General features: G+C 34.2%; 1 protein-coding gene across 6 annotated transcripts in view; it reads right to left on the bottom strand.

Moving 5' to 3' along the window:
* CSMD3 (CUB and Sushi multiple domains 3) overlaps positions 1–24,089 on the bottom strand; it is a 1,257,965-nt gene that overhangs the window by 301,730 nt on the left and 932,146 nt on the right. For all 6 annotated transcript variants that reach the window (XM_086695899.1, XM_086695901.1, XM_086695900.1 and 3 more), the window contains 3 exons: positions 22,609–22,800; positions 18,399–18,525; positions 15,983–16,185 (listed from right to left, as the gene is read on the bottom strand). In XM_086695899.1, the coding sequence (XP_086552025.1) occupies positions 15,983–16,185; positions 18,399–18,525; positions 22,609–22,800 (522 nt within the window). The remainder of the gene's footprint in view (positions 1–15,982; positions 16,186–18,398; positions 18,526–22,608; positions 22,801–24,089) is intronic.

Below are 24,089 nucleotides of genomic sequence, written 5' to 3'. Positions count from 1 at the left end.
ACAGAGAAAGGGAGAGACACAGAATCTGAAGCAGGCTCCAGGATCTGAGCTGTCAGCACAAAGCCTGATGCAGGGCTCATACTCATGAACCGTGAGATCATGACCTGAGCCGAAGTCAGACACTCAACTGGCTGAACCACCCAGGTGACCCTTTTCATTCTCTTCTTCCCTTTTTTTTTTTTTTTTTTTGTCTGATTTCTCCCCTTATAGTTTACTGAGAGAGTAGAAGAAATAAGATAGGCATGACTTCATTTTACCAGCACCAAATCTATTGGCCCAGTGGTGTCATATCCATATTCCCTGCTTCCTCTCCGGTTGGAATGGAGAAGGTGTTTTTATTCTATATGAGGCCAACCCCCGTTCTTGTGCTGCTGGTATTAAGCCCTTTTTATTTCTCAAGGACTCTGTTCCTAAATATTTCTTATCCCTTCTGAATTACCAGTTCCTCCTTCCTCCGTGGTCCATTCCCAATAGCATACAGACATAACTTATATACTCCATCTTAAATAAACCAGCAAAACTCTTATTACCTCTCCATCCTCTTTCAATTATTTTTCCCATTTCTCTCTTTTAATAGGAAACTTATTAAGCATCTATCCTGAGGGAGTTATCTGTATAGCTATTTCCAGTTTCATCATCAGCCTTGCATCTCATATCCTTACTAAACTGCTCTTGTTAAATCTAGCTGCCGGATCCAGCGGTAACTTCTGTACCTTCTTTTTTCAGAGACTTCTCAGCAAAATGTGCCACAGTACATCGTTCCTTCCTTCTACAAGCACTTGTTTCCTCGGCCTCCCGTCATTAGACTCTACTAGTTTTCTTTTGGGCTGAGTTGCTTTCCTTTTTGGTATCTTCTGCTGTCTCTATTTTTTTTTTTAACCTGATGACTGAGGGCTAGAATACTTCAGGGATTAGTATTTAATGTTTGTTCCCTTCTTTGTATAGTTTCTTCTAGGATAACTTCATCTGACCCCATCGTTTCAAAAACTCTTTTTAGCTTAATGCCTCTCAAATGTATACATTCAGCATTGATGTCTCTCCTGAACTTGAGATCAGGCAATTCAACTGCCTATTTAACTCCTTTAGTTAGAGATCTAACAGGCCCTTTAATTTACCACGTCCAAAAGATTCATGAAATTGTAAAATATTTTAATTATCAGATTTTTGGAAAGAAAAATGTAAAAAACTTAAAATTTCACCTGCATATATAATTTTCCTATACTATTAATGTCAATAAAACACATAACACTTCCATTTTGAAAGTAAAAATTTCTCATTGCAAAATTCTAATTTATTATGGCATGCAGATAAAAATACTTTGGTATAAATAAATTCTCCATGAAAGGTAAAAAATCACTGACATAAGAAATAAATTGAATATCAGCAAAAATACAGTCTTATAATTTTTATTCTATTTTTTATGTCAGTGGTTTTGCCTTGTATGGAGAATTTTATACAACTAGGTAGTACAGCCCATGACTGAGTTCTCAGCATTGCTACAACTCATCATTGCTATAAATACACTTCTGACTTCTCATTTTATATTTGTTTTAAAATAATTGAGAGTGTAATTCAATTGGAAATATGTACCTCACCTGATACATATTTTACAATCCTAACTAGTGCATGTGTAGATTTCAGGCATGACATGGATAGCAGCTTAAACTATTTACAGGCAACGTCTGAATTATTATGTTAGTGACCTTGGGCAAATTAATGTTCTGGTTTTCTTATTCCATTGTTTTCTATAATAGGGAATAAATACCCTAAAATCACTCGTAAGTCCCAGTGTATCCTTTCTATTCAGAAAGTTGACTCTTTGATGTAAACTTGTTTATCAGAAGACCTTTCAAAAAAGAAAAACCTAGGATTTCATACAGTTGAATACATAGTTATCAGAAGTAAGAGAAACTTAGAGTCTAGTCTCTACTACATTAAGAAAGGACATTGGTCATATTTGCACTTGTTCCCTGAATTTTAGCTGCCTCATCTGTAAAACTGGCAAGTAATATTTTACCTGCCTGCTTTAGTATCAGAAAAATCTTAACATTCTTTTCTAACAATTATATAATCCTATGAAAATATCAATTCTGAATCACTAAAGACCAGTGGTTTTGTATGTTTTTGTAACATCAGGAGACTTCAGCAAGGTCACAGTCCAAATTTCATTTAAGTTTAAGCCCTAAGTCCCTCTCTTCCAGTTTTATTGCCTTATACTTTTGTATGGACTGAGAAATGGCCCTATATTCTCCATTTCACTATCTGTAAGGAATTCAAGTCGGGTAATGGGAATATTTAACCTGGAAGGAAATCCCATCCAGTGTCAAATCAATCAGAAAATATTTGAAATGCAGTTGGTAACCTAGAGGTGGATTTCACCCTGGAGTATTTTGCCCTTGATTGAGCTCTTGCTTAGTACAAGATCCATCAATTTTATAAAGAATGTTCAACATCATTATTAGGCTTACACTCTGCCAGCTCCTCAGTAATGTGGCTATCTTTAGAATTTCATTATGTTTCTAAGGATACACCTAATGATATGGCAAGTTAGGTTAAAGTAGATGGCAGCATGACAGAAACATTCCCATCAACTCAGGAAGGAAATGAAGCTGCTAATGCGTCAGATGCAAAAGGAATCTCAAAGCCAGTGTTGTAGTACACTTCCAAGAACATAGACATTTATTTTTATTTTTTAAATTTTTGTTAATGATTAGTTATTTTTGAGAGAGAGAGAGAATGTAGCACCTGCGCGCATACCGGGGAGGGGCAGAGAGAGAGGGAGTCAGAGGATCTGAAGCCAGCTCTGAAAAAAGAGAGCCCATGTGGGGTTCGAACTCAAGAACTGTGAGATCATGACCTGAGCTGGCACTTAACCGACTGAGCCACCCAGGCACCTCTAGAAATTTATTTTTTAAAAAGACATATTTATTCAATTATTTCACCAGATAATTGTTATGCAACCACAACGAGCCAGGTATTATGCTTCATATTGGAGATAGATTTTAATGAGACGACACCTCCCTACCTTCACTGATGCTTATGCTCCAGTACACAGACAAAAGTGGGAATAAAATTGCTGATGCACTTTTTGTGAAATCAAAGGCATGTTAGGTTGAGGACCCAATGTTACCTACAGAGGAAACTGATTTTATATCTAAATTATATAAGTTTATATAAAAGTCTAATTTGCAGTTGAACACTAATATTAAGGGACCACTAGAATTAATAAACAAAAAAAGGGAAAAATCACATAAAAATGATTTTACATTATTTTTAACTGCCAGTGCACATTTAGTTTTACATTATTAAAGAGACTTCCTATTCAATCAGATTCATTTAACATTTGCTAAGTACTTAATACCAGGTGCAGTGCCAATTTCTAGGGATACAAATATTAATACGATAATATCCTCGTTCTTCAAAGGAAAATAATCTAAGAGGGACAGCAGATGTGTACATAGCTTTACTATACTAAAATGATGTTTTACCATTCAAACTGCAAAATTCTGGGAATGAAAGAAGAAGTTAAAAATAACTTGTATAATTAAAAATATGTTCTAACAAAATTGGAATTACACTGATGAACATTTCAAAATAGTTATCTATACAAAAACAGTTTTTAAAATGAAATAATTTCTTAAAAATGCCAAATATCTGTGCACAAAAATACATTCTTTTTTTTTTTAATATGAAATTTATTGTCAAATTGGTTTCCATACAACACCCAGTGCTAAAAATACATTCTTTATATGAATTACCTAAACATTAAAAATAATGTTAGCAAAATACTAATTTACAATGTACATGTACATTTTTAATTGGTTTCTTAGCCATTATTTAGTGCCTTTTACTATTTTTCTAAAGAATTAATATATTATTATTAACATTGTTAAAGATATTTTTAATACATTTAAAATATTGGCATGTCAAACTGATATCTCCATAGGCCATACTATTTTTAATCAAGAAAGTTTCCTCTTTATATGGGCTGAGATATCTGGTAAACTTAGAGCTAATTTTTAAACTGGAAGAAAGTCTCAATTTTATTTTTGTCATTCAGTGATGTGTATATATTTCAGCTCAAATATTTTCAAAGACACTGAATGCTTATTTCTTTTCAGATACCTTTCTTTGACAAAGATTATTATAACATAAAACTTGTCAAACAAGTTTTCTTAAATTATGATTTTTTTTTAAACGTTTATTTATTTTTGAGACAGAGACAGAGAGAGAGAGAGAATGAACAGGGGAGGGTCAGAGAGAGAGGGAGACAGAGAATCTGAAACAGGCTCCAGGCTCTGAGCTGTCAGCACAGAGCCGACGCGGGGCTTGAACTCACAGACCGTAAGATCACGACCTGAGCTGAAGTCGGGCACTTAACCGACTGAGCCACCCAGGCGCCCGTCTTAAATTATGATTTTTAAAAATATTCACTTACAAGCTACATAATTGTCTATTTTCTCAACTTTATTCCATTCTAGTATAAAATATAAATTTAATACAATTAAAAATAAGATCATTTCCAATTTTAATTTTGTACAGTGTTTGAGCATTCACACTTTCATAGAAATAACATTTAAATGTCTTCTTGATGCTAAACTTTGTTTTTGATAATTGCAACTCACCAAAAACTTCAAAGCTGATGATCTTTAGCACTCCAAAAACTGAATATTTTGATTAAAGATTTACAACTGATTTAATGAAAAACAACCACATTTAAAAGTTTTATTTGCAGGGGCGCCTGGGTGGCACAGTCGGTTAAGCGTCCGACTTCAGCCAGGTCACGATCTCGCGGTCCGTGAGTTCGAGCCCCGCGTCAGGCTCTGGGCTGATGGCTCAGAACCTGGAGCCTGTTTCCGATTCTGTGTCTCCCTCTCTCTCTGCCCCTCCCCCATTCATGCTCTGTCTCTCTCTGTCCCAAAGATAAATAAATGTTGAAAAAAAAATTTTTTTTTAAATAAAAAAAAAAAGTTTTATTTGCAGAAAATTTCAACACCTTAGTAGGGTTTTTGGTTGATTTTACAAGAGTACTTCAGAGATGCAAATCTTTCTAAGTCTGAATGACAATGAACAGCAAAAAAGAGAAAAGAGTACTCACACACTCATTTACTTATTTTTTGAATCAGCATTACTCTGTCATACACACACACACACATACACACACACAAATATAATTCTGTTATTTCACTGTACATAAAAGTATTTGTAAATTTTAACAATTTTATTGCCATGAGTAGCATTTGCTTGGTCAGAGTTACGAATTACATGTACACTGCCAGCAATTCTAAGTATATTTCTATTTCTTACAATTTTTTAAGTTTATTTATTTTGAGATAGAGAGAGACAGAGAGAGCATGAGCAGGGGAGGGTCAGAGAGAGAGGGAGAGAGAGAATCCCAAGCAGGCTTTACACTGTCAGCAGAGTCCTACATAGGGATTGAAATCACAAAGCATGAGATCATGACCTGAGCCAAAATCAAGAGTCAGATGCTTAACCAGCTGAGCCACCCAGGTGCCCCTTTCTGTTTCTTAATTTTATGAGAGCTTCGTTTTTATCACGAGGCTATGTATCATCAAAACTTATATTTGTATTATTATCACAAAACAAACAACTATATTTAATATTAAAATTTTTAAATGTGAACTTTGTCTTACTTAAAAAATAGTTAAAGATAATTGTCTGCTTGGGGCGCCTGGGTGGCTCTGCAGTTGGGCATCGGACTTCGGCTTAGGTCGTGATCTCACAGCTCCTGAGTTCAAGCCCCTCGTCGGGCTCTGTGCTGACAGCTCAAAGCCTGGAGTCTGCTTCTCATTCTGTGTCTCCCTCTCTCTCTGCCCCTCCCCCACTTGTGCTCTGTCTCTCAAAAATGAATAAATGTAAAAAATAATTTTTTTAAATAAAAAAAGAGGGGGCGCCTGGGTGGCGCAGTCAGTTAAGCGTCCGACTTCAGCCAGGTCACGATCTCGCGGTCCGTGTGTTCGAGCCCCGCGTCAGGCTCTGGGCTGATGGCTCAGAGCCTGGAGCCTGTTTCCCATTCTGTGTCTCCCTCTCTCTCTGCCCCTCCCCCGTTCATGCTCTGTCTCTGTCCCAAAAATAAATTAAAAAACGTTGAAAAAAAAATTAAAAAAAAAAAATAAAAAAAGATAATTCTCTGCTTAAAGCTTAAAAAATGTATGTTAACACCATAGAAATGAGATAAATGAAAACAATAGTCCAAAGGACTGAGGGGGAAATGGGAATACACTATTGTGGGGTTCTTCTATGAGAAGTGGAATAATAGAATTTGATGCTGGGTTTTACTAAGTTAAAAATGCATGCTATAAATATTAGAGCAGGTACCAAAAAAATACATAGCTAATATATTTAGAAAGTGAAATTAAGAAAAAAAAATCCCATTTACAAATGCATCACAAAGAGTAAAATAGGAATAAATTTAACAAACGAGGTGAAAGACCTATATGCAATTTGAAAACTACAAGACTTTAGGGAAAGAGATTGAAAAAGACACAAATAAATGAAGAGATATTATGTGTCCATGGACTTGAATTAATTGTTGTAATGTCCATACTACCCAAAGTAATCTATAGATTCAGTTCAACCTCTCTCGAAATTCAAATTGCATTTTTCACAGAAATAGAACACATAATCCTAAAATTTGTATGGTACCACAAAAGGCCCTGCATAGACATAGTGACATTTTTAAAAATCTGACACCAAAACTAAAAGCAACAAAAGCAAAAATAAACAAGTGGGACTATATCAAACTAAAGAGCCTTTGCACAGCAAGGAAACCATCAAAAAAATGAAAAGGCAACATACTAAATAGGAGAAAATATTTGCAAATCATGTATCTGATAAAGCGCTAATATCCAAAATATATAAGAAACTCGTAAAACTCAGTAGCAAAAAACAACTCAGAAACAAAAACAAACAGAAAACAATCCAATTAAAAAATGGGCAGAATGGGGCGCCTGGGTGGCGCAGTCGGTTAAGCGTCCGACTTCAGCCAGGTCACGATCTCGCCTTCCATGAGTTCGAGCCCCGCGTCGGGCTCTGGGCTGATGGCTCAGAGCCTGGAGCCTGCTTCCGATTCTGTGTCTCCCTCTCTCTCTGCCCCTCCCCCGTTCATGCTCTGTCTCTCTCTGTCCCAAAAATAAATAAACGTTGAAAAAAAAAAATGGGCAGAAGATCTGACCAGACATTTTTCCAAAGAAGACATACAGATGGCTAAGGTACAGAAAAGATGCTCAACATCATTAATCATTGGGGAAATGCAAATTGTAATCACAATGAGCTATCACTTCACATTTGTTAGAATGGTTATTATCAAAAAGATAAGAAATTACAAGTGTACAAAATGATGTAGAAAAAAAGGTAAACTTTGTGCACTGTTGGTGGGAACATAAATTGGTGTAGCCACTATGAAAACCAGTATGGAGATTCCTCAAAAAATTAAAAACAGAATTATTATATGTTCCAGCATTTCCACTTCTGAGTATTTACCTGAAGAAAATGAAAACTCTAACTCAAAAATATATATGTACCCCATGTTCACTGCAGCACTATTTACCATAGTCAAGATATAGAAACAACCTAAGTGTCTATTATTAAATAAATACATGAAGAAACTCTGTGTGTGTGTGTGTGTGTGTGTGTGTGTGTGTGTACACACTGGAATTTTATTCAGCTCTAAAAAAGAATGAAACTTTGCCATTTGGTCCAACATGGATGGACCTTTAGGGCAATATGCTAAGTGAAATAGAGAAAGACAGATAACATATGCCTTTTCTTACTTTGAAATGTAAAGAAAATTAAAATAAACAAACAAACAAAAAACTCATAGATACAGAGAACCAATAGGTGGTTGCCAGAGGCAGGGAATGAGGGAGGTGGAGAAATGGGTGAAGGGGTTCAAAAGGTTAAATAAAAAAGTTAATAGAGGAAAAAATATCATGGAAAAAAGGAACAAGTAGATCCAATAAAAATAATAGTAATATGGTAGACAAAGTTAACTATAGGAAAAATTTACATGAAATGTAAATGGTCTAATAATTTAAAAGACAACAATCAAAAAGTATACATTTTTAGACTGTATAAAAAACCATGACTCAATCAAGTGCTATCTACTAGATACCTAACTTAATTATAAACACACTACCAAATTAAAAAGATGATAAATAGTACACCAATGCCATACTAATTGTAAGATATTTATGTGAGACAAGGTAAATTTCAAGAAATGGTAAATTACTAATGAAAAAGAAAGATAGTTCTTAGTAATGAAAAAATTAAGTCATTAAGAAGACATAAAACCTACAATGTTATGCACCTCATAACAGGTCTTCATAATACACACACACACACACACACACACACACACACAAACAAAAAAAAACATGGCAAGACAGAAAGAATACGTAGAGTCCAACTGAGCATTTCAATACTTCTCTTTCATCAGTTGATTAAAGAAATGTAGACAGAGAACCAGTAATGATATAGAATACTTCAAACACAACATTATCAACCAACTATACTTAACTGGTATTTACAAAACACTCTGCCCAATAATACCCAGTGCACATTCTTTTCAATGCATATGGTACTTTTAGAAAACCATATGGTTGATCATAAAACAAGTCTAAGAAAATTTAAAATTATTAAAATGTTAATATTTTTACTGGATTTATAATATTAGATGTTTTTTTCTTTGATTCAAGGAACTTTTTAAAGACCATGCTTTGATTTCATGAAGTGGATATAAATAAAACTTTTATTGGAATTAAAATACTTGAGGCAATTGATGTTACTGATTCTCTATTTAAAGCAATGATGTGACTAATATAAAATTGAACTTACTGAACTATTTGTGAAGTTCTTCTATGGGAACTGGCATATTAACAATTTTAATATGCATGAGGAAGAAAATTTAGAATACAAAGTGATAAAATTAGTTTAATAGTTTTCATTTGCTCTAAATGAAACTTCATGCTTTTTAAGCACATTAATGTCACTGGTTTTTACATGGTCATTGACACCTCTGAGGTCCCCATGTATGTTAATATACACTATGTGCCAGCTGCACTTTCATAATCTTTTCTTTTTTCTTTTCTTTTCCTCTTTTCTTTTCTTTTTAAATGTCTATTTATTTATTTTGAGAGAGAGAGAGAGAGAGAGAGAGCAGGAGCAGGGGAGGAGCAGAGAGAGAGGGAGAGAGAGAAACCCAAGCAGGCTCTGTGCTGACAGCACAGACATGGGGCTCAGTCTCATGAACCATGAGATCACAACCTGAGCTGAAATCCGGAGTCAGATGCTTAGCTGACTGAACCACCCAGGTGCCCCACATAATCAATTCTAATTTTAATTGAGATATTATTGGGCTTTTTGATTATTAACATACAGATATTACGAGCAACTTGTGCATAATCCTTAACATAGAAGCACTAAAAATCTTCAAACTATATAGTTAATCTAAATAGCTATTCTGATGATTTATTGTTTGAAAATGTGTGGGGAATTTGTTCATAAAACAATACTCCATATCAATATCTTAAAATAGTACACTCTTAGGTCTAAAATTTCCAATATCTCACCTTTATTATCATACACACTACATTCTCAGCCAAAATATCCCATCTTTCATATAAGGTCAATAAATTAGTAGAAAAAATTGTCACATTACTACCAATGATATCATGGTGCCAGAGAGCACTTTCATTTAGAAAATAATTGCACTAAAAAGATATGGCTATAGAAGATAGGTATTTTAAAATAACCAAGACTTATTTAATACCTTAGCTATTTTAAAATGATGAAGCTGGCTGGAGCTAATACATCATCATGGCTTCAAATCAGCATTTAATTTAATTTTATATTTTAGAATATAATATTGCCCTGTATACTGTTAACATGAAACACAAGGCAATAAAGTCGCATGTAATTCAGTATTAAACTTTTTTTGGCTGTATAGGAAAATAATCAGCATACGATTTCTCCTGTAACACATTTTTACCTAAATATGTTTTATTGAAATTAGATTATGTGGGACGCTGCTTCTTTTAAAAGTGTGTTTCTGGATGTACTAAAATTCTTTGATTTATGAATACTAATAAAAATAGTCTAAATTCTTTCCTGCTATATTTTTGGGCTCAGTTTCAACTTTTCCAAAGATAAGTTTGTGTTACATCTTTATGGCTTTGTGCTTAGTCCCTTCTTGACAGCATCCTTTGGCTGAACTGACTTGCTTTTTGGATGGTGAAATCAGCTTTCTTAAAAAGTAAATATTCAATACACACATTTTCACTAAACATGTCATTTAAAATTTTTAATGTTTTTATTATTTATTTTTGAGAGAGAGAGAGAGAGAGCACAAGCAGGTGGAGCAGGAGAGAGAGGAAGACATAGAATCCAAGAGGGCTCCAGGCTCTGAGCTGTTGGCACAGAGCCCGATGCAGGGCTTGAACCTATGAACTGCAAGATCCTGACCTGAGCCAAAGTCAGATGCGCAACTGACTGAGACAGCCAGGCACCCTTATACATGTACTTTTTAAAATCCCACTGCTGCCACAAATGTCTACTGCCATATAATTTTAAAAATTATTTCCATCATAAAATAAATAACAAAAACACTCATGGCAAGAACATGCAGACTATATACTATAGCTTTCCAGCATATCTCCCGAACATCTATTTCTGTGCGTATTTCAAGAACACATTTTTCCTGTTAATCCTGCCAATTCATGTCCTGACAGCTTTATGTATCTTTCAAACCACAGCAAGACTATGACATAACTTGCTGTTATACAAAATAGCTTGCAGGGCAATAGCATTAAATGCTTCTCCTACTACCTTCCAAGATCAGAATGAGTTAGGTGTTCATATCCGAGAATAATTTATTTATCTACAAGTGCCCTATACATTCTCCTTGAAAGGGAAGTGTGAATTACCTGGCACATGGAAAAGATTGAAAAATGTAGATTGCTTATCAATATTTGTTTTTCAAATTTAATCATGTATTATAATTACTCTGAGCACTGTAAACATATCTCACACACTATTAGATGACATCAAATACAAAACATAGGTCTAAGAAATACACCTTGGGTATTTTAACAGAATACTGGCTTAATATTGGCCAAAATAATGATACTCTATTAAAAAAATACAGATCCAAATTCGAAACCAGTCAGGATGCTAGGACGACATGCGTAAACCAGGACTGTCCTGGGCACCTGGGCCATTTGGTGAATCTAATAAAAATAGCACATAATGCCAGAGCAGTACAAATGTGGAAGTGACTACTTCTGCCTGGAAGTTCATCAGTGTCAGAAGTATCATTTGTCTTGGATCTTGGAAAATACCTAAGAATTTATAGATTTTGTATGGGGACCGAAGTGTTTTAAGAATATGGAAGAGAAGCAGAAATGTGAAAGGACGTTGTCCTCTCAGGACAGTGTAGTTAGACAAGTGGATGTGTATAAATGAGTAGTGAATGATTATGCTGGCAGGTAGTTTGGGGGCAAATTGTGGAGGCTTTAAAAGTAACTCCAAAGTTTTGAACTTATGGCTGAGCGACCAGTAGACAAAAAATAATGAAACAGAGGGGTGATGTCTGATTTGTATTTTAAAAACATCAGTCAGGTAGAAATGTGTAGAAAAGTCTGGCTGGAGGGACAATGAAGTGAGTGGCTAGTTGACTGTCACAGCAATGCAGGCAGTGATAATGAAGATGGGGAAAAAGGCAGGGACACCACGCAGTCTTTTGAGGCTGGGCGACCTCACCTTCCTCTGGCTAAGGGATCCATTTCCTTGAGAGTCAACAGTATAAGCATGGGCCTTCATATTTTGTATTACTCAGCAGGGGTAGATTCTTAACAGACAGGTCAAAGAATGAAGAACACAGAAAATGCTCTGTCAAAATTAACTATTCTGTGGGCAAACGACACTATGATACCCCAAAGATGCCTTCCCCATGGAACTAAAGTAGGACAGGAGAGGCAGATTATACATTTAAGCAGGAGATATAGAGGCTGACTGCTGAGACCCAAGGACAGCACATAGGACAGCAGGAGCGGTGTCAGACTTAAGTAGCTCTGATTAAGCAAAAGTGCCTCGCAGACTATAACACCAAGAGGCAACATGACAGTCTCTGCAAAGAATGAAGAGATTATGAAATGGAAGTCTTGGGGCTGCTGAGAGTGGCCTGATGATGATTACAAAGTTGGTGTGTGACCTACATTTCAGTTAAATTCACTTCGCACAAAGTTCAGTGAAATACATTTCATTGGTTGCATTTTGTCGCTGAAGACTTCTCCTATTGCCTGACTTGTTTCTTGTTTAAAAATTTATTATTTGACACTCACTCAACAACAGCTATTTGCTCAAAAGGGGCCTGGGTATTGTGGAGGTGGGGGAGAGGGGACAGAATACAAGTCTGAGGTAATCAAAATGATACAGCTTGATTTGGCTACGACTCCTGGTTTAAGCTTGTTACCCAGCTTAATTTTAAATAGTGTCTTCCTTCACTTTCAACAATCGTCCTAGATTTGGACAATAAGTTATATGCTTGTCCTAAATAGAACCTTTGTCTTTATAGATATTTAGGGAGGCAAAGGTACTCACAAGGTATTTTGGAAGCAAAGATCACATAATGAAAACATCTTCAGAACAATGAATTGATAAACTGTTCTCATCTTTGGGAAAAAAAAAATTACAGCTAGTTCTTGGGGCATGGGCTGGAATATGTTTTAGAAATGGAGGTCAGGAAATGTTTTATAAAGAGAAGGCTTGGTGCTGAGTCTGCACAATGGAGCAAGACTTAAGGAAAAGGAGCAGAGAGGCGTCTGGGTGGTTCAGTCAGTTAAGCATCTGACATTAGCTCAGGTCATGATCCCATGGTTTGTGGGTTGGAGCGTCACATGGGGCTCTCTGCTGACAGCTCAGAGCCTGGAGCCTGCTTGGGATTCAGTGTCTCCCTCTCTCTCTCTGTCCCTCCTCCATTCTCACTCTGTCTCTCTATCTTTCAAAAAATAAATAAACATTAAAAAAAAAAGGAAAAGGAGCAGAAAAAACGCTTAGGGTGAAAGAAGGTTTGACAGAAAGCACAGAGTGTGTGTGTGTGTGTGTGTGTGTGTGTGTAGGAGTACATGTGTGTATTTATGAGACTAAGAAGATTCGCCTGGGTGAAAAAGAAAATGCAATTGTGGAATAATTGGAGATAACTATGTTTAATAACTGGTCTTTAAGAGATTTCCCTACAGTAAATGAGCAAATGAATGAATGGGTAACATGATTCAAATTTACGTAGGGAAGAAGACTTGGAGTGAGCCACTGAACTGGAAAACTCTACAGTGCAGGCCAAATTTCACCTGCAGTAGTGGTTTATTGGCCTATAGTCTGTTAACATTTTCTTTAAGATTAATGGTTTACTTTGAAACTTTGCTGACTTTACATAAAACTCCTTATTTCAACTTCCACTTTAAAATAGCTTTTCTATAGAATAGGGCAAAATGACTATCGCCAGAGGGGGCAATGGTCCCTTGTAAATGGGCATGCATGCACTCCGGCTTTCCTTCATTTCTCCTCACTGCTTTACTGGTGTAAGATGTGGAAATTGGGAGCATAATCAGAAACATGAGCTGATTAAATTGTAGAACTTCATTGTAACTAGTAATTTATAACTAAAAGCTCTCTATTTCCTCTGGCATAGGATCTACATAATAATGACAGCACAATAATGCCAATAACTGCTATTAATTTACCAGGCACCTGGCACAGCAAAAAGCTCCCATGTGGATTTGAGCCACAGTCCCAGGTATCCTTTAGCACTATGACCTCGAACAAATTAGCTCTCGTTCTAAACCTCACTGTATTTACGTGGGGAATGGGGGTGACCAAACATAAATCACGTGGATTTTATGAGATTTAAACGAGATTATGTATATAAAGCTCTTAACATGTTTTCTGGCACACCAAGAAAGGTCTCATTCATGAAAAGAATATTTTTGAATTTTAAATCTGGACACTTGGAAAGCCATATAAAAATGAGTGAAAGAAGATATCCAAAAAGGGGATTAATTTTCATTGATTGATGCTTTTCATAATATAATATATTCACCCTCCAAGTAATTTTATTTCAATGGGTAGGTTTTTAGTCTCAGATCACTAGTATAAATTTCTATGCATCTTAAAAGACTATTATGAAGACAGATTTATTAAAGTTCTAGTACAATACATAGTGTTTCCTTAAATGCCTTATAAATACAATAAATCTAAAAATGCATTACTAATTTAACTGAAAAATCTGCAGTAAAAATTCCTGGAAATAAATAAATAAATAAATAAATAAATAAATAAATAAATAAATAAAAACAGCCTGTATCTATTGAGCAGATGAACTTGGCATTCACGAACGCTAGGCTTAAACAATTTTTCACATGAGTATAGTCAAATTATAAATCACAATAACCATTTAAGTATAAAATATTATATGGTACTAATTTAAGGTAAAGAAAAGGAGAGCTATTAGTTACCAAACTAGAAAGAACTTAAATTGAACATCTATCTCTGACAAATTGCCATATCTTCATAAAAAAAGAGAAATGAACAGTAAAAATAGAAGATATAATATGAAGAATATTCAACTGGTAGGTTTTTTTAGAATTAGAAGCCATTTGTGTTCACTGATTATATGATCATTTCATTTTTCATTCTTTTTCTCAAAAGATAAAGCATGAATTTACAGATACTGGCTTTTCCATAATGACCCACACTTTCACAACAGCTTGGTTTACACAATACAAAATTATTCACTTATGTTAGCCGATTAGGTCAAACAACTCTGTTCCATGAACCAAAGGTCTGCCAAGCTGTTTAATTGTATTAACCAGTTATTTACCTAAGAGTGATATATTTTGTGGACAGTAATTTCAAAAGTTATTTATGCTTATTTTACTTTTAAAAAAAGATTTCAATATTACATTTACTCATATAGTAAAATTAGTTCTCTGAGCACCAACTATATACTTTATACCAAATACAGTGTATACAAGAGCATGTTACATCCTAATAATGTATTTATGAGATAAGCAATATTGTACCTATGTGAATTAGAAAACTCAGCCTAAGATGATGAGGTCAGGGACACAAAGTCAGCAGTTAGTAAAGAGTCAGGACTTGGATTCAGGCACATTTCAGGAATACTGGTTTGTATGCTTTCCATAGATGATCTCAGAAATTTGCATATGTTTCTGTTAATAGGATTTTAAAGTTAGAAAATCCATTTGATAATTTTCCCAAAGAGGTGATGTATGTTGGCAATAAAAGTAAAAATATAATAATGAAAAGTTTTAAGTTTTTATTCATTTTTTCCAGCCACTAAGTAAAAATCGGTTTTACAGAACAACATATATTTAGCCACTTAGCAGTGCCATAAAAGAAAAAAAGTGCCATGAACACTGGTAATTACTTACAATGAATGACATTATATTGTTATAGGAAGTCTTTAACTTAGAAGTAGATCTAAAATATTTTGTCAAAGATATCTGGGAATATATAATTAAGATCTTTAAAAGAGAAAAACAAAATTAGTAATAATATAGGATTGCTTTTTTTGTAAAGGCAAGTATTCATTTCCTCCCTTATCTAAAAAATTTCACATTTTGAAATAATCAGTTTTATGGTAAATTGAAATGTAAAGCTTTTGTAATGTAATTATTTCATTTGCTGAATTATTTTAGCAGCACTTTTACTTGAAAAAAAATGGCTTGACAATTAGAGAAGGTCTCAACGAGTAATTGATTAATTCCAAGTGAATTATATTCCTTTTTTCCAAGAATATTTTACCTTCACTGAAGATGAATAATAGGAAGACCAGAAATAAGCATATTTAGGATCGTTAAAGTTTTAAAAGGTTTGGCCAGGAAAGTTAAAATACTATTTGAATAGCATTCCTACCTTTCATTTAAGAAATAAAATAATAACTCACTTGAAAACTGAATTGCAAATCCAGATTTGCTGATATAAAAATCTGTGTCAAACTGGATGGTGACTATGTTGAGAGTGCTATGGATTCCTTCAGGAATAAGAGATCCACTGATTTCCTTTAAGAGCATCTCATTTTCTGGGGGACCATCCCATACTCGGAGGATATCATGTGATGCTTCCGTATCAAAAGCAAGAAACTGTAGGCTGTGGGAGAACCATATATCTCTATTTAATTATCTCAAACATGGATTCAGTTTTAAATAAAAAGATATACCAGATACGCATCTTTAATTTTATTAGATATTTTTTATACTATCAGATAAAAAATGAATTAGGTAAACAGCATATATATCCTCAATACATGTTACTTAAACAGAATAATTTATTTTTCTAGAATATGATTAAAAGTCTATTATATCACCTTTGTAAATTATAGAAATTTCAGATTTACAGTCTTTTCTGTGTTCAGAATGTTTTAAAAACATTCTTATTTATTTTTGAGAGAGAGATACAAAGCGCGAGTGGGGGAGGGTCAGAGAGAGACACACACACAGAATTCAAAGCAGGCTCCAAGCTCTAAGGTGTCAGCACAGAGCCTACGTGGGGCTCAAACCCACAAACCTTGAGATCATGAACTGAGCGGAAGTCAGATGCTTAACAGACTGAGCCACCCAGGTGCCGGGTGTGTTTGTGAATTTTAACTGTAGCCACAGTAGGTGACACTTATGGAGCAGCTAGTACATGCTAGGCACTGTGCAAAATGCATTACGTAGATTTTCTTTGTTTAATGGTTATAATGACTTAATGAAGCAGGCACGTATTTGATCTCAATTCTATAAATGTGGCAAATGGATTTGAGGCAGGTTAAATAAAATTGGCCAAAGGGTGGCAGAGTCATGAATTGAACTCAAGTTTTCTGAATCCGTAGCATATATTTTTACCGATGTTTCAAGTTTGTTTTATCAGAATCAAATGAGGCTTATTCAAGGAATGCAAGAATGAGTTCATATTAAAAAAAATCAATACATTTCATCACAATAATAGATATGAGGAAAAAATTACACAAACATTTCAATATATACAGAAAAAGTATTTTTTAAAAATTCAAACTTATAATCATACCCAGCAATCTAAGAATAAAGAAGTTCCTTAATGTGAAAATTAATGTTTGCCCAACCCTACTCCCCCCAAAATGCATTAAAAAAAAACCTTTTTCACGTTAAATCTGCTTTATATCTAGCTTAGACATAATTATTGTCTGATATTTTTCGTGGCCAGGGCCAAAAATTAGAAATCCAGTTACAGCAACATGCTCTACTCTCTCTCTACATATATCACATCCGTGTTAGGGATGTGAAATGTCACAGCTTTAAATTTGTGTTGCAATTTAATATCCAATATTGTTCTTTAATTTAAAACATTCCAGAATCCTGTTGAATTTAACATTTTTAAGTTTAGTAATTCTAATATTTAAATAAAACAACGTGTGATCTATACTAAAGAAAAATAGGCTGAGGGTTGATCTGGTGCAGTCTACTTTGAGTTCTGCAAATTCCCTTGCAGTAGTAATATATCTGTTCACATCAAACAATGCATGGAGTACACCTTTCGGCATGCTGATGAAGAATAATACTTGTTTTCCATAACCACCTTCACTACCCAGAAGCCTGTCTGAAATTTTCTTTACATAAAACAGCAGTTCTTAAATTTAAAGTCATTGTTTTGAGAGTGATAACACACCAACTAGCTCAAATTAGGTCTGAAGGGAGGATTTATTTTTGTTCATTTATTAACCTATTCCTTGTCATGATCACAGTAGTTAAACTAGGGTTTAGAGAACGTGATAACTTTGGCAAGCTGGCTGGTGCTGTTTTAGGAGATGATAGTTCTGCCCTCGTCAAAGGGTCAATAATGTGAAGAATTGTGAGCCACCTAACTAAATTCATCTGGAAAGGGAAATCAAACACAGTTAACAGGGCAGAGAGCTGATGCTCCAGAGATGTGCCTAAACCCAGGGAAGACAGGGAATTGTTACTGAGTCCCCTTCTGTTCTTATTTCGTCCAAATGTTCTTGATGCTGAATTTACAACGATGACAGCACAACTTTGTATCCCTATCAAAATGGTGGACTTAGCATCTTGAATCACCAAGAATTGAAAGATTAAAGTCCTAAAGAAGCAGAAAACATTTCTCGATCTCTGTGGTCTATGAAAACTACGAATCTAGGGGTTATATGAACTACCACTGTGACAATAATCATACCCGTGAATACTTGTTATACTTTAAAGAGATGGAAACCAGGTTCTTCTTGGCCAAGGCTAAAGATATTGACAGACCTTGTTGTTTGATATTGTATATTGAGGCTGATCAGAAATTTCAGATTCCCCAGTAATTCTGAGAAAATAAAACCCATTTACCTGACAATGTTTCCTGGATCTACCTCAATCATCCACATGCAACGCAGATTATTGTCATATGGAAAGGGATAACCAGGAGATAAGATTCTTCCTGAAGATTCTCCTTTAAAACGACCTCCACATTCAGCTAAAATGATAATAATAATAATAATAATAATAATAATAATAATAATAAATGAAGCCACGATTTAATGCCAATCTTTGCAAAACAATCTACGGATTTCTCAAAAATATATGTTTTTTCATCTTAAGGAAAATAAGGATTGACAATCCCTCTTAAGACAATACTTTTTGTATATACTTTCTCAGATTAATGTATTGATTGAAGCAATGATACACTAAAGAGTAAAACAATAAAGTCTCAAGTTAGAGCACATAAAAGATAATAAGCTAGGGAATAAAAAAAGGACACACTCAAACACTCTGAGTTTAGGCATTCAAAGATTTTAAGATGTGTTGTTACATAATGATAATTTAAAAAGTGGAAACAGATGGCAAGTTGCTCACTGCTCGTTGGTTGTAGGCTGAATAATTTATCATCGTGCTACCCCACCTCTGAGAAAAACTAATCTTTACTGTGGTCCCTCAGGTCTTCTAAATTTCATTGTCCTTTTATTCCCCTTTAAATCACTCTAAACTCTTTCCTTTTTAACCTCCCCAAAGTCAAAGTGGCATTTTTATTAGATTTCTCACTTCAGTAAAATCTAGTTTAATTTAATGAGTCCTTAAATTTTATAAAACTCATCAAATCAAAAGTGTAGGTATTGTTATACAATATTTTTTAAAAATCTTTTGGGGGATTACCTCTCCATTTGAATGCTATTTAATATATGGGGATGTCTGTAGAGGTTTTATTTCAGTAAACAGATAATCTAGAAAGAATCCTCTGTACTGGAGATGACAGAAAATAAGTATTGCAGTTAGTATATTGTTCTACATCTCTAACCCCAGAAACAAGGATAACACTGTGTAATGCATCATACATTTGAAAATTCTCCAGATTATTTCCTACCAAAAAATAAAAACAAAAAAAATTTACTTTTTGCTTAAATATTTGAAGGCGCTCCTATATTTGTTTTTCTTGTTCTCTGCACTGTTTCGATCTTACTTACATTCAATCACTGACTTAATCTTCTTGGTTTTGTTTTGGAAGAGACCTAATGGCAATTGAATTTAATGGTTCACAATGTATAGGCTCTATTCCTATAGGTAAATTTATTTCACAGATTTTACATATTCTATTTTACCACATTGTGATGATTAGTTTTACGTGTAAACTTGGTTAGGCTATAGTACCCAGGTATTTAATCAAACACTAGTGTTGATATGAAAGTATTTTATAGATGTGGTTAATGTCTACAATCAGTTGGTGTTAATTAAAAGAAGTTATCCTTGATAATGTGGGTAGCCCTCATCTAGTCAATGGGAAGACCTTTTGAGCAAAAAATAAGTGTTTTGGAAAAAAAGAACTTCTCCCTCACAACTGCAGAGTTGACGTTTGCCTGCATTTCCAGCCTTTTGACTTTTCCTATGTATTTTGGACTTGTCATCTCCCACAACTGCATGAGTCAATTCCTCAAAATAAATAAATCTCTTAGATAGATAGATAGACACTTAGATACAAATACATATAGATAGATCAATAGATTTAGATATTCTATTCATTCTCTTTCACTGGAGAATGTTGACTGATACACTCACAGAGGACTAAGCAACTTGATTTTGTATTGCAATGTTAATTTATAAGAACAAATTTGTTATTTTTTTAAGTAAATGAGATACCAGTATTTAAGTTGTTGCCATCACTTATTTAGATTTTTTCTCATTTTTTTAACAAAAATTGTGTTGGATAACCTTCAACTATGTAACTATATCAATTCATTATTACATTATTTCTTTATAATTATCACTTTTATGAGATTTTATACTTTATTCCTCCAGATTAATTTTTAATCAATTAAAGGAGAACAGATTTTATACTTTATTCCTCCAGATTAATTTTTAATCAATTAAAGGTCAAATTGGGGTTTTGTGTACTACGCTGTATGTTGAAATTTAACATAGTTCTTTTTTCTCCATATTTCTTTTCTACAAACATTACCTGTCATTTTGACTTCAAATGAGCCAGTGTGATATGCCATAGCACTACAGCTCATATTTAAGAGAAGACTTATATTTGCAGTATAAAAATGAAATAGTGCTTAAAGAAGGTATATAGGTTAAATCCTCTGTCTATGGTATTTCAAAAATTATTTGTTTGATCCATGTATAAGCTTCAGAAACATAATTATCTAGAAATAATCCATACAATTGCGAGAAAGTTTCTTATTTGACGGAGGCAAAGTGAGCACAAAAAATTAGGATGCTAGACCAGGTGGTAAGGCTATTAATTGTTGCCAGTAGAGAACACGATCTAAAATAGAATCTCCTCTTCTGTTATCATAGTAATCACCGGCACAACATGTCATGTGTCCAACTGTCTTCAGCTGTTATTCCTGTCTATCCATCATTAAAAGGAAAAACAATATATAAGTTTACCCTTCTCATGAAATCTTGAACAGTATCAAGCCACTAAGTTTTGACTCAGGAAATTTGTAAATATGAAGTGCACCGATCTGTTACAAACAAAATTAATTCTGATCACGAACCAAATGTCCTTCCATTTACATAAAGTCTTTTAAAAAGTGAAGAATGTCTTTAGCTTGGTTCAACACATATAGAAAATATATTATTTTAAATATATCTGGTTTCTGATTTTAATTTTAAGGACAGCATGGAAAATCAGTATTTACAAGTTTATAGTTTTGTGCAATTATAATCCTTAATGCTTTTCTGAATATATTTCATATTCACATCAAAGAATACAACCTTAGAATTAGTGCTACATTTTTCTCATTACTAACGCCAGTGGGCTGACTGTTGGTCATATTCCAGAATCCCAAGCTTTGTTAATTTAGGTTGATTAGTATTTAGATATTATCCTCGTAATCTATCCAAAATCCGATGTCATCTGAAAAGAAAGGACTATGATTGCATTTTGGTTAGATAAAAACATGTTTGCTTCCTACGTGAATCAATGTTTGAATAAACCAACAGAGGTCTTGTGGCATCAAAAAACACAGTGCAATTAGTTGCAAGGCCTTTAAAGACTGGAATTTCATTTTTCTATTTGCATTCTAGTAGGTTTTGTGGAGATTCCTATGTTAACCATATCAACTAACAAAGATACAAATTTGGAAGGTTTAAGTTTCCAAACTCATCAAATTATATACATTAAATATGTGCTGCAGTATTAAGATATCAGTTATACCTTAATAAAGCTGTGATTTTTTTTTTTAATTTAGGTCAGTTTTATTCATGTGGGCCTGAGGCAGAATGGATTTGTGCTTCTACAAATACCAGCAAGAAGTAAGAATGGCTGAAGAATAATGAGTGTTTGCTCCCTATTTAAGGAGTCAGTGTTTTGTTAAAATGTTTCCTTTTGTTGTTCTGGTATTCCAGCCTGGGACCTATTTGGTCTTTGGAGCAGGAAAAAACAAAAGAAAACAACAAGAAAACAGACATCTTTGTCAACACATTTCTGTCTACCTTCCTACTCACACAAACCCAGTCATTCACTAATTGATCTATAAGATGGTACTAGTCCTCCAGTTGTGCAGCGAGAGAAACTGATCCATTCTCTAGCTTCATGGAGGCAATATACCTTATGTTATTGTGTCTCCCTTGCCTCTTTTTATTGAAATTGGTTAGTTATGCTACATACACATAAGAAAAGCCCATGTACTTCCTCAGATTTTTGAAAATCTATATACGTATATAAAGAAAACCTTTGAAGTTTTTGAGAATAGGTTTATTGTTTTTTAATCTACCTTGATACCGGGACAGGTGCTCATTTTATTAAAACAAACCTAATCAATGTGATTCCATAAATATGTACGACAAGTCTTAACATATTTTTATAGTGAATTAAATTTTTATCAAGATAGGAGAAAGAATGACTTGATACAAAAAAATGTACTCATCAACAAACTTATGAAAACAACGCTTTCACTTTCCATTAATTTCCTCCAACAAATTTGAGCTATGAGTTCATTAACTTCATGATTTAAGCTGTGAGCTGTGCGTGAACAGATAAAATCACTTGAAAAGGGACAGCGTATTTGGATAGCACTCCCAAAGAAATATTTATGAAAATATAAGAGTATCTTACCAATACAGGAAGGCAGAGGATAGTCCCATGCCCTTCTCTCCCCTGTCATGCATTTGAGAAGGCTACTCCCATGGAGAGTATAGCCTGGATTGCATCCATAAATAATAGTGCTCCCAGCAAAGTGGCCTTGGTCACTGATCTTGTATCCAAATTGTGGAATACCAGGATCCTCACAGTGTGAAAGTTCAAAACCTGTGATAAGGATACAGTCATTAAAGGCAACATTTAACGGGAAGATTTAAAATTATACCAACAGTCTTTGATTATTTTTAGTATAATTACATACCTTTTCCTACTTGTATTACTCTTACAATATTCAATTTTGATAGTATATATACAGCATCCATAAAGTTATTTTCTTGAAAATTAGAATTTATTGTAATTTGATTGGTTGATTGTAATTTTAAAGTTTATCAGTGATACCCCATGGTCTATTATATAACTATATCGTGGCTTGTAGCACTAAGCCTCTCGCTTACCTCAAGTGAATTGCGGCTAATAATAAATTCTGACCAATGTGACTACTAGAGTCACGTCATCAAAATTTAAAAATTTTGACAAAACATGTCAATAATTGTCCAATTCACAAACAGATATGTCCACTGCAAATATAACCGTAGATTGCTTTACTTTGATAGTATTAGAAGACAATGATAGTCTCATATTGAAAACATAGTTTTTCAAGACATAATAATAGTATTCAGCTTTAAGAACTCGGAATCTTTATATCCTGCCCCCTCCAAAATGTATAGCTTTCAGAAATTCTCACAAGAAAACAAAAACAAATCGAAGCAGCATGTTATTTTGTGGTACAAAGAAACTACGTTTGTGTTCAGCAGAGTTTGGGCTTTCTGCATGAATTTTGCTGGAAACTTTATTTCCTGAGATAAGAGTAGCACTGAAGTTAATTTACAACTACCCGTACCAGGAGTGAGAGAACGCCAGAGAGCTTTACCTGACTCCAGAGGACGTTTGTGTTTGCACCAAGGGGGAGAACGAGATGACTTACAGACATCTCTAGGTTATAAAAACTGGAGACATAGGCTAATCTGGCTCTTAGAGAAATGTATTTACATTCTGAGGCTAAAAAAAAAAGAGAACTCAAGATCCTTTCCATCCCATCTCCAAGCAGCAAAGTTCTTTCTTCCTGCTTTCAGGAGAGGAAGGCAAGATAGCTGCCTTAAGCAAAGCATGTCCATTTTTCCTCATGCCTTGTCACTGGCCACCCATGCAGATTTTTCCATCTGATTTCCATCATGTTACTACAGGGGTAAGGAGTAGGTCAGAAGTGTGTGGGACATACCGATATTATTATTATATTATTTAAATAACAATTATTAATCTGTTTAGATCCAGAAGATCTTGTGTCCATATGCAGAATAAAGTCAACAAAAGTGACTATTAAAAACAACAGTCAGCACAGTTCACTATTAAGATCCTGAAAGAACTGGAAAAGGATACCTCATAATACAAATTAAACA

The sequence above is a fragment of the Puma concolor genome, chromosome F2 (genome assembly GCF_028749965.1).
Source record: "Puma concolor isolate L17-30 chromosome F2, mPumCon1.1.hap2, whole genome shotgun sequence".
In the NCBI taxonomy this organism is placed as follows: domain Eukaryota; kingdom Metazoa; phylum Chordata; class Mammalia; order Carnivora; family Felidae; genus Puma; species Puma concolor.
This window is presented reverse-complemented; position numbering and strand designations above follow the sequence as displayed.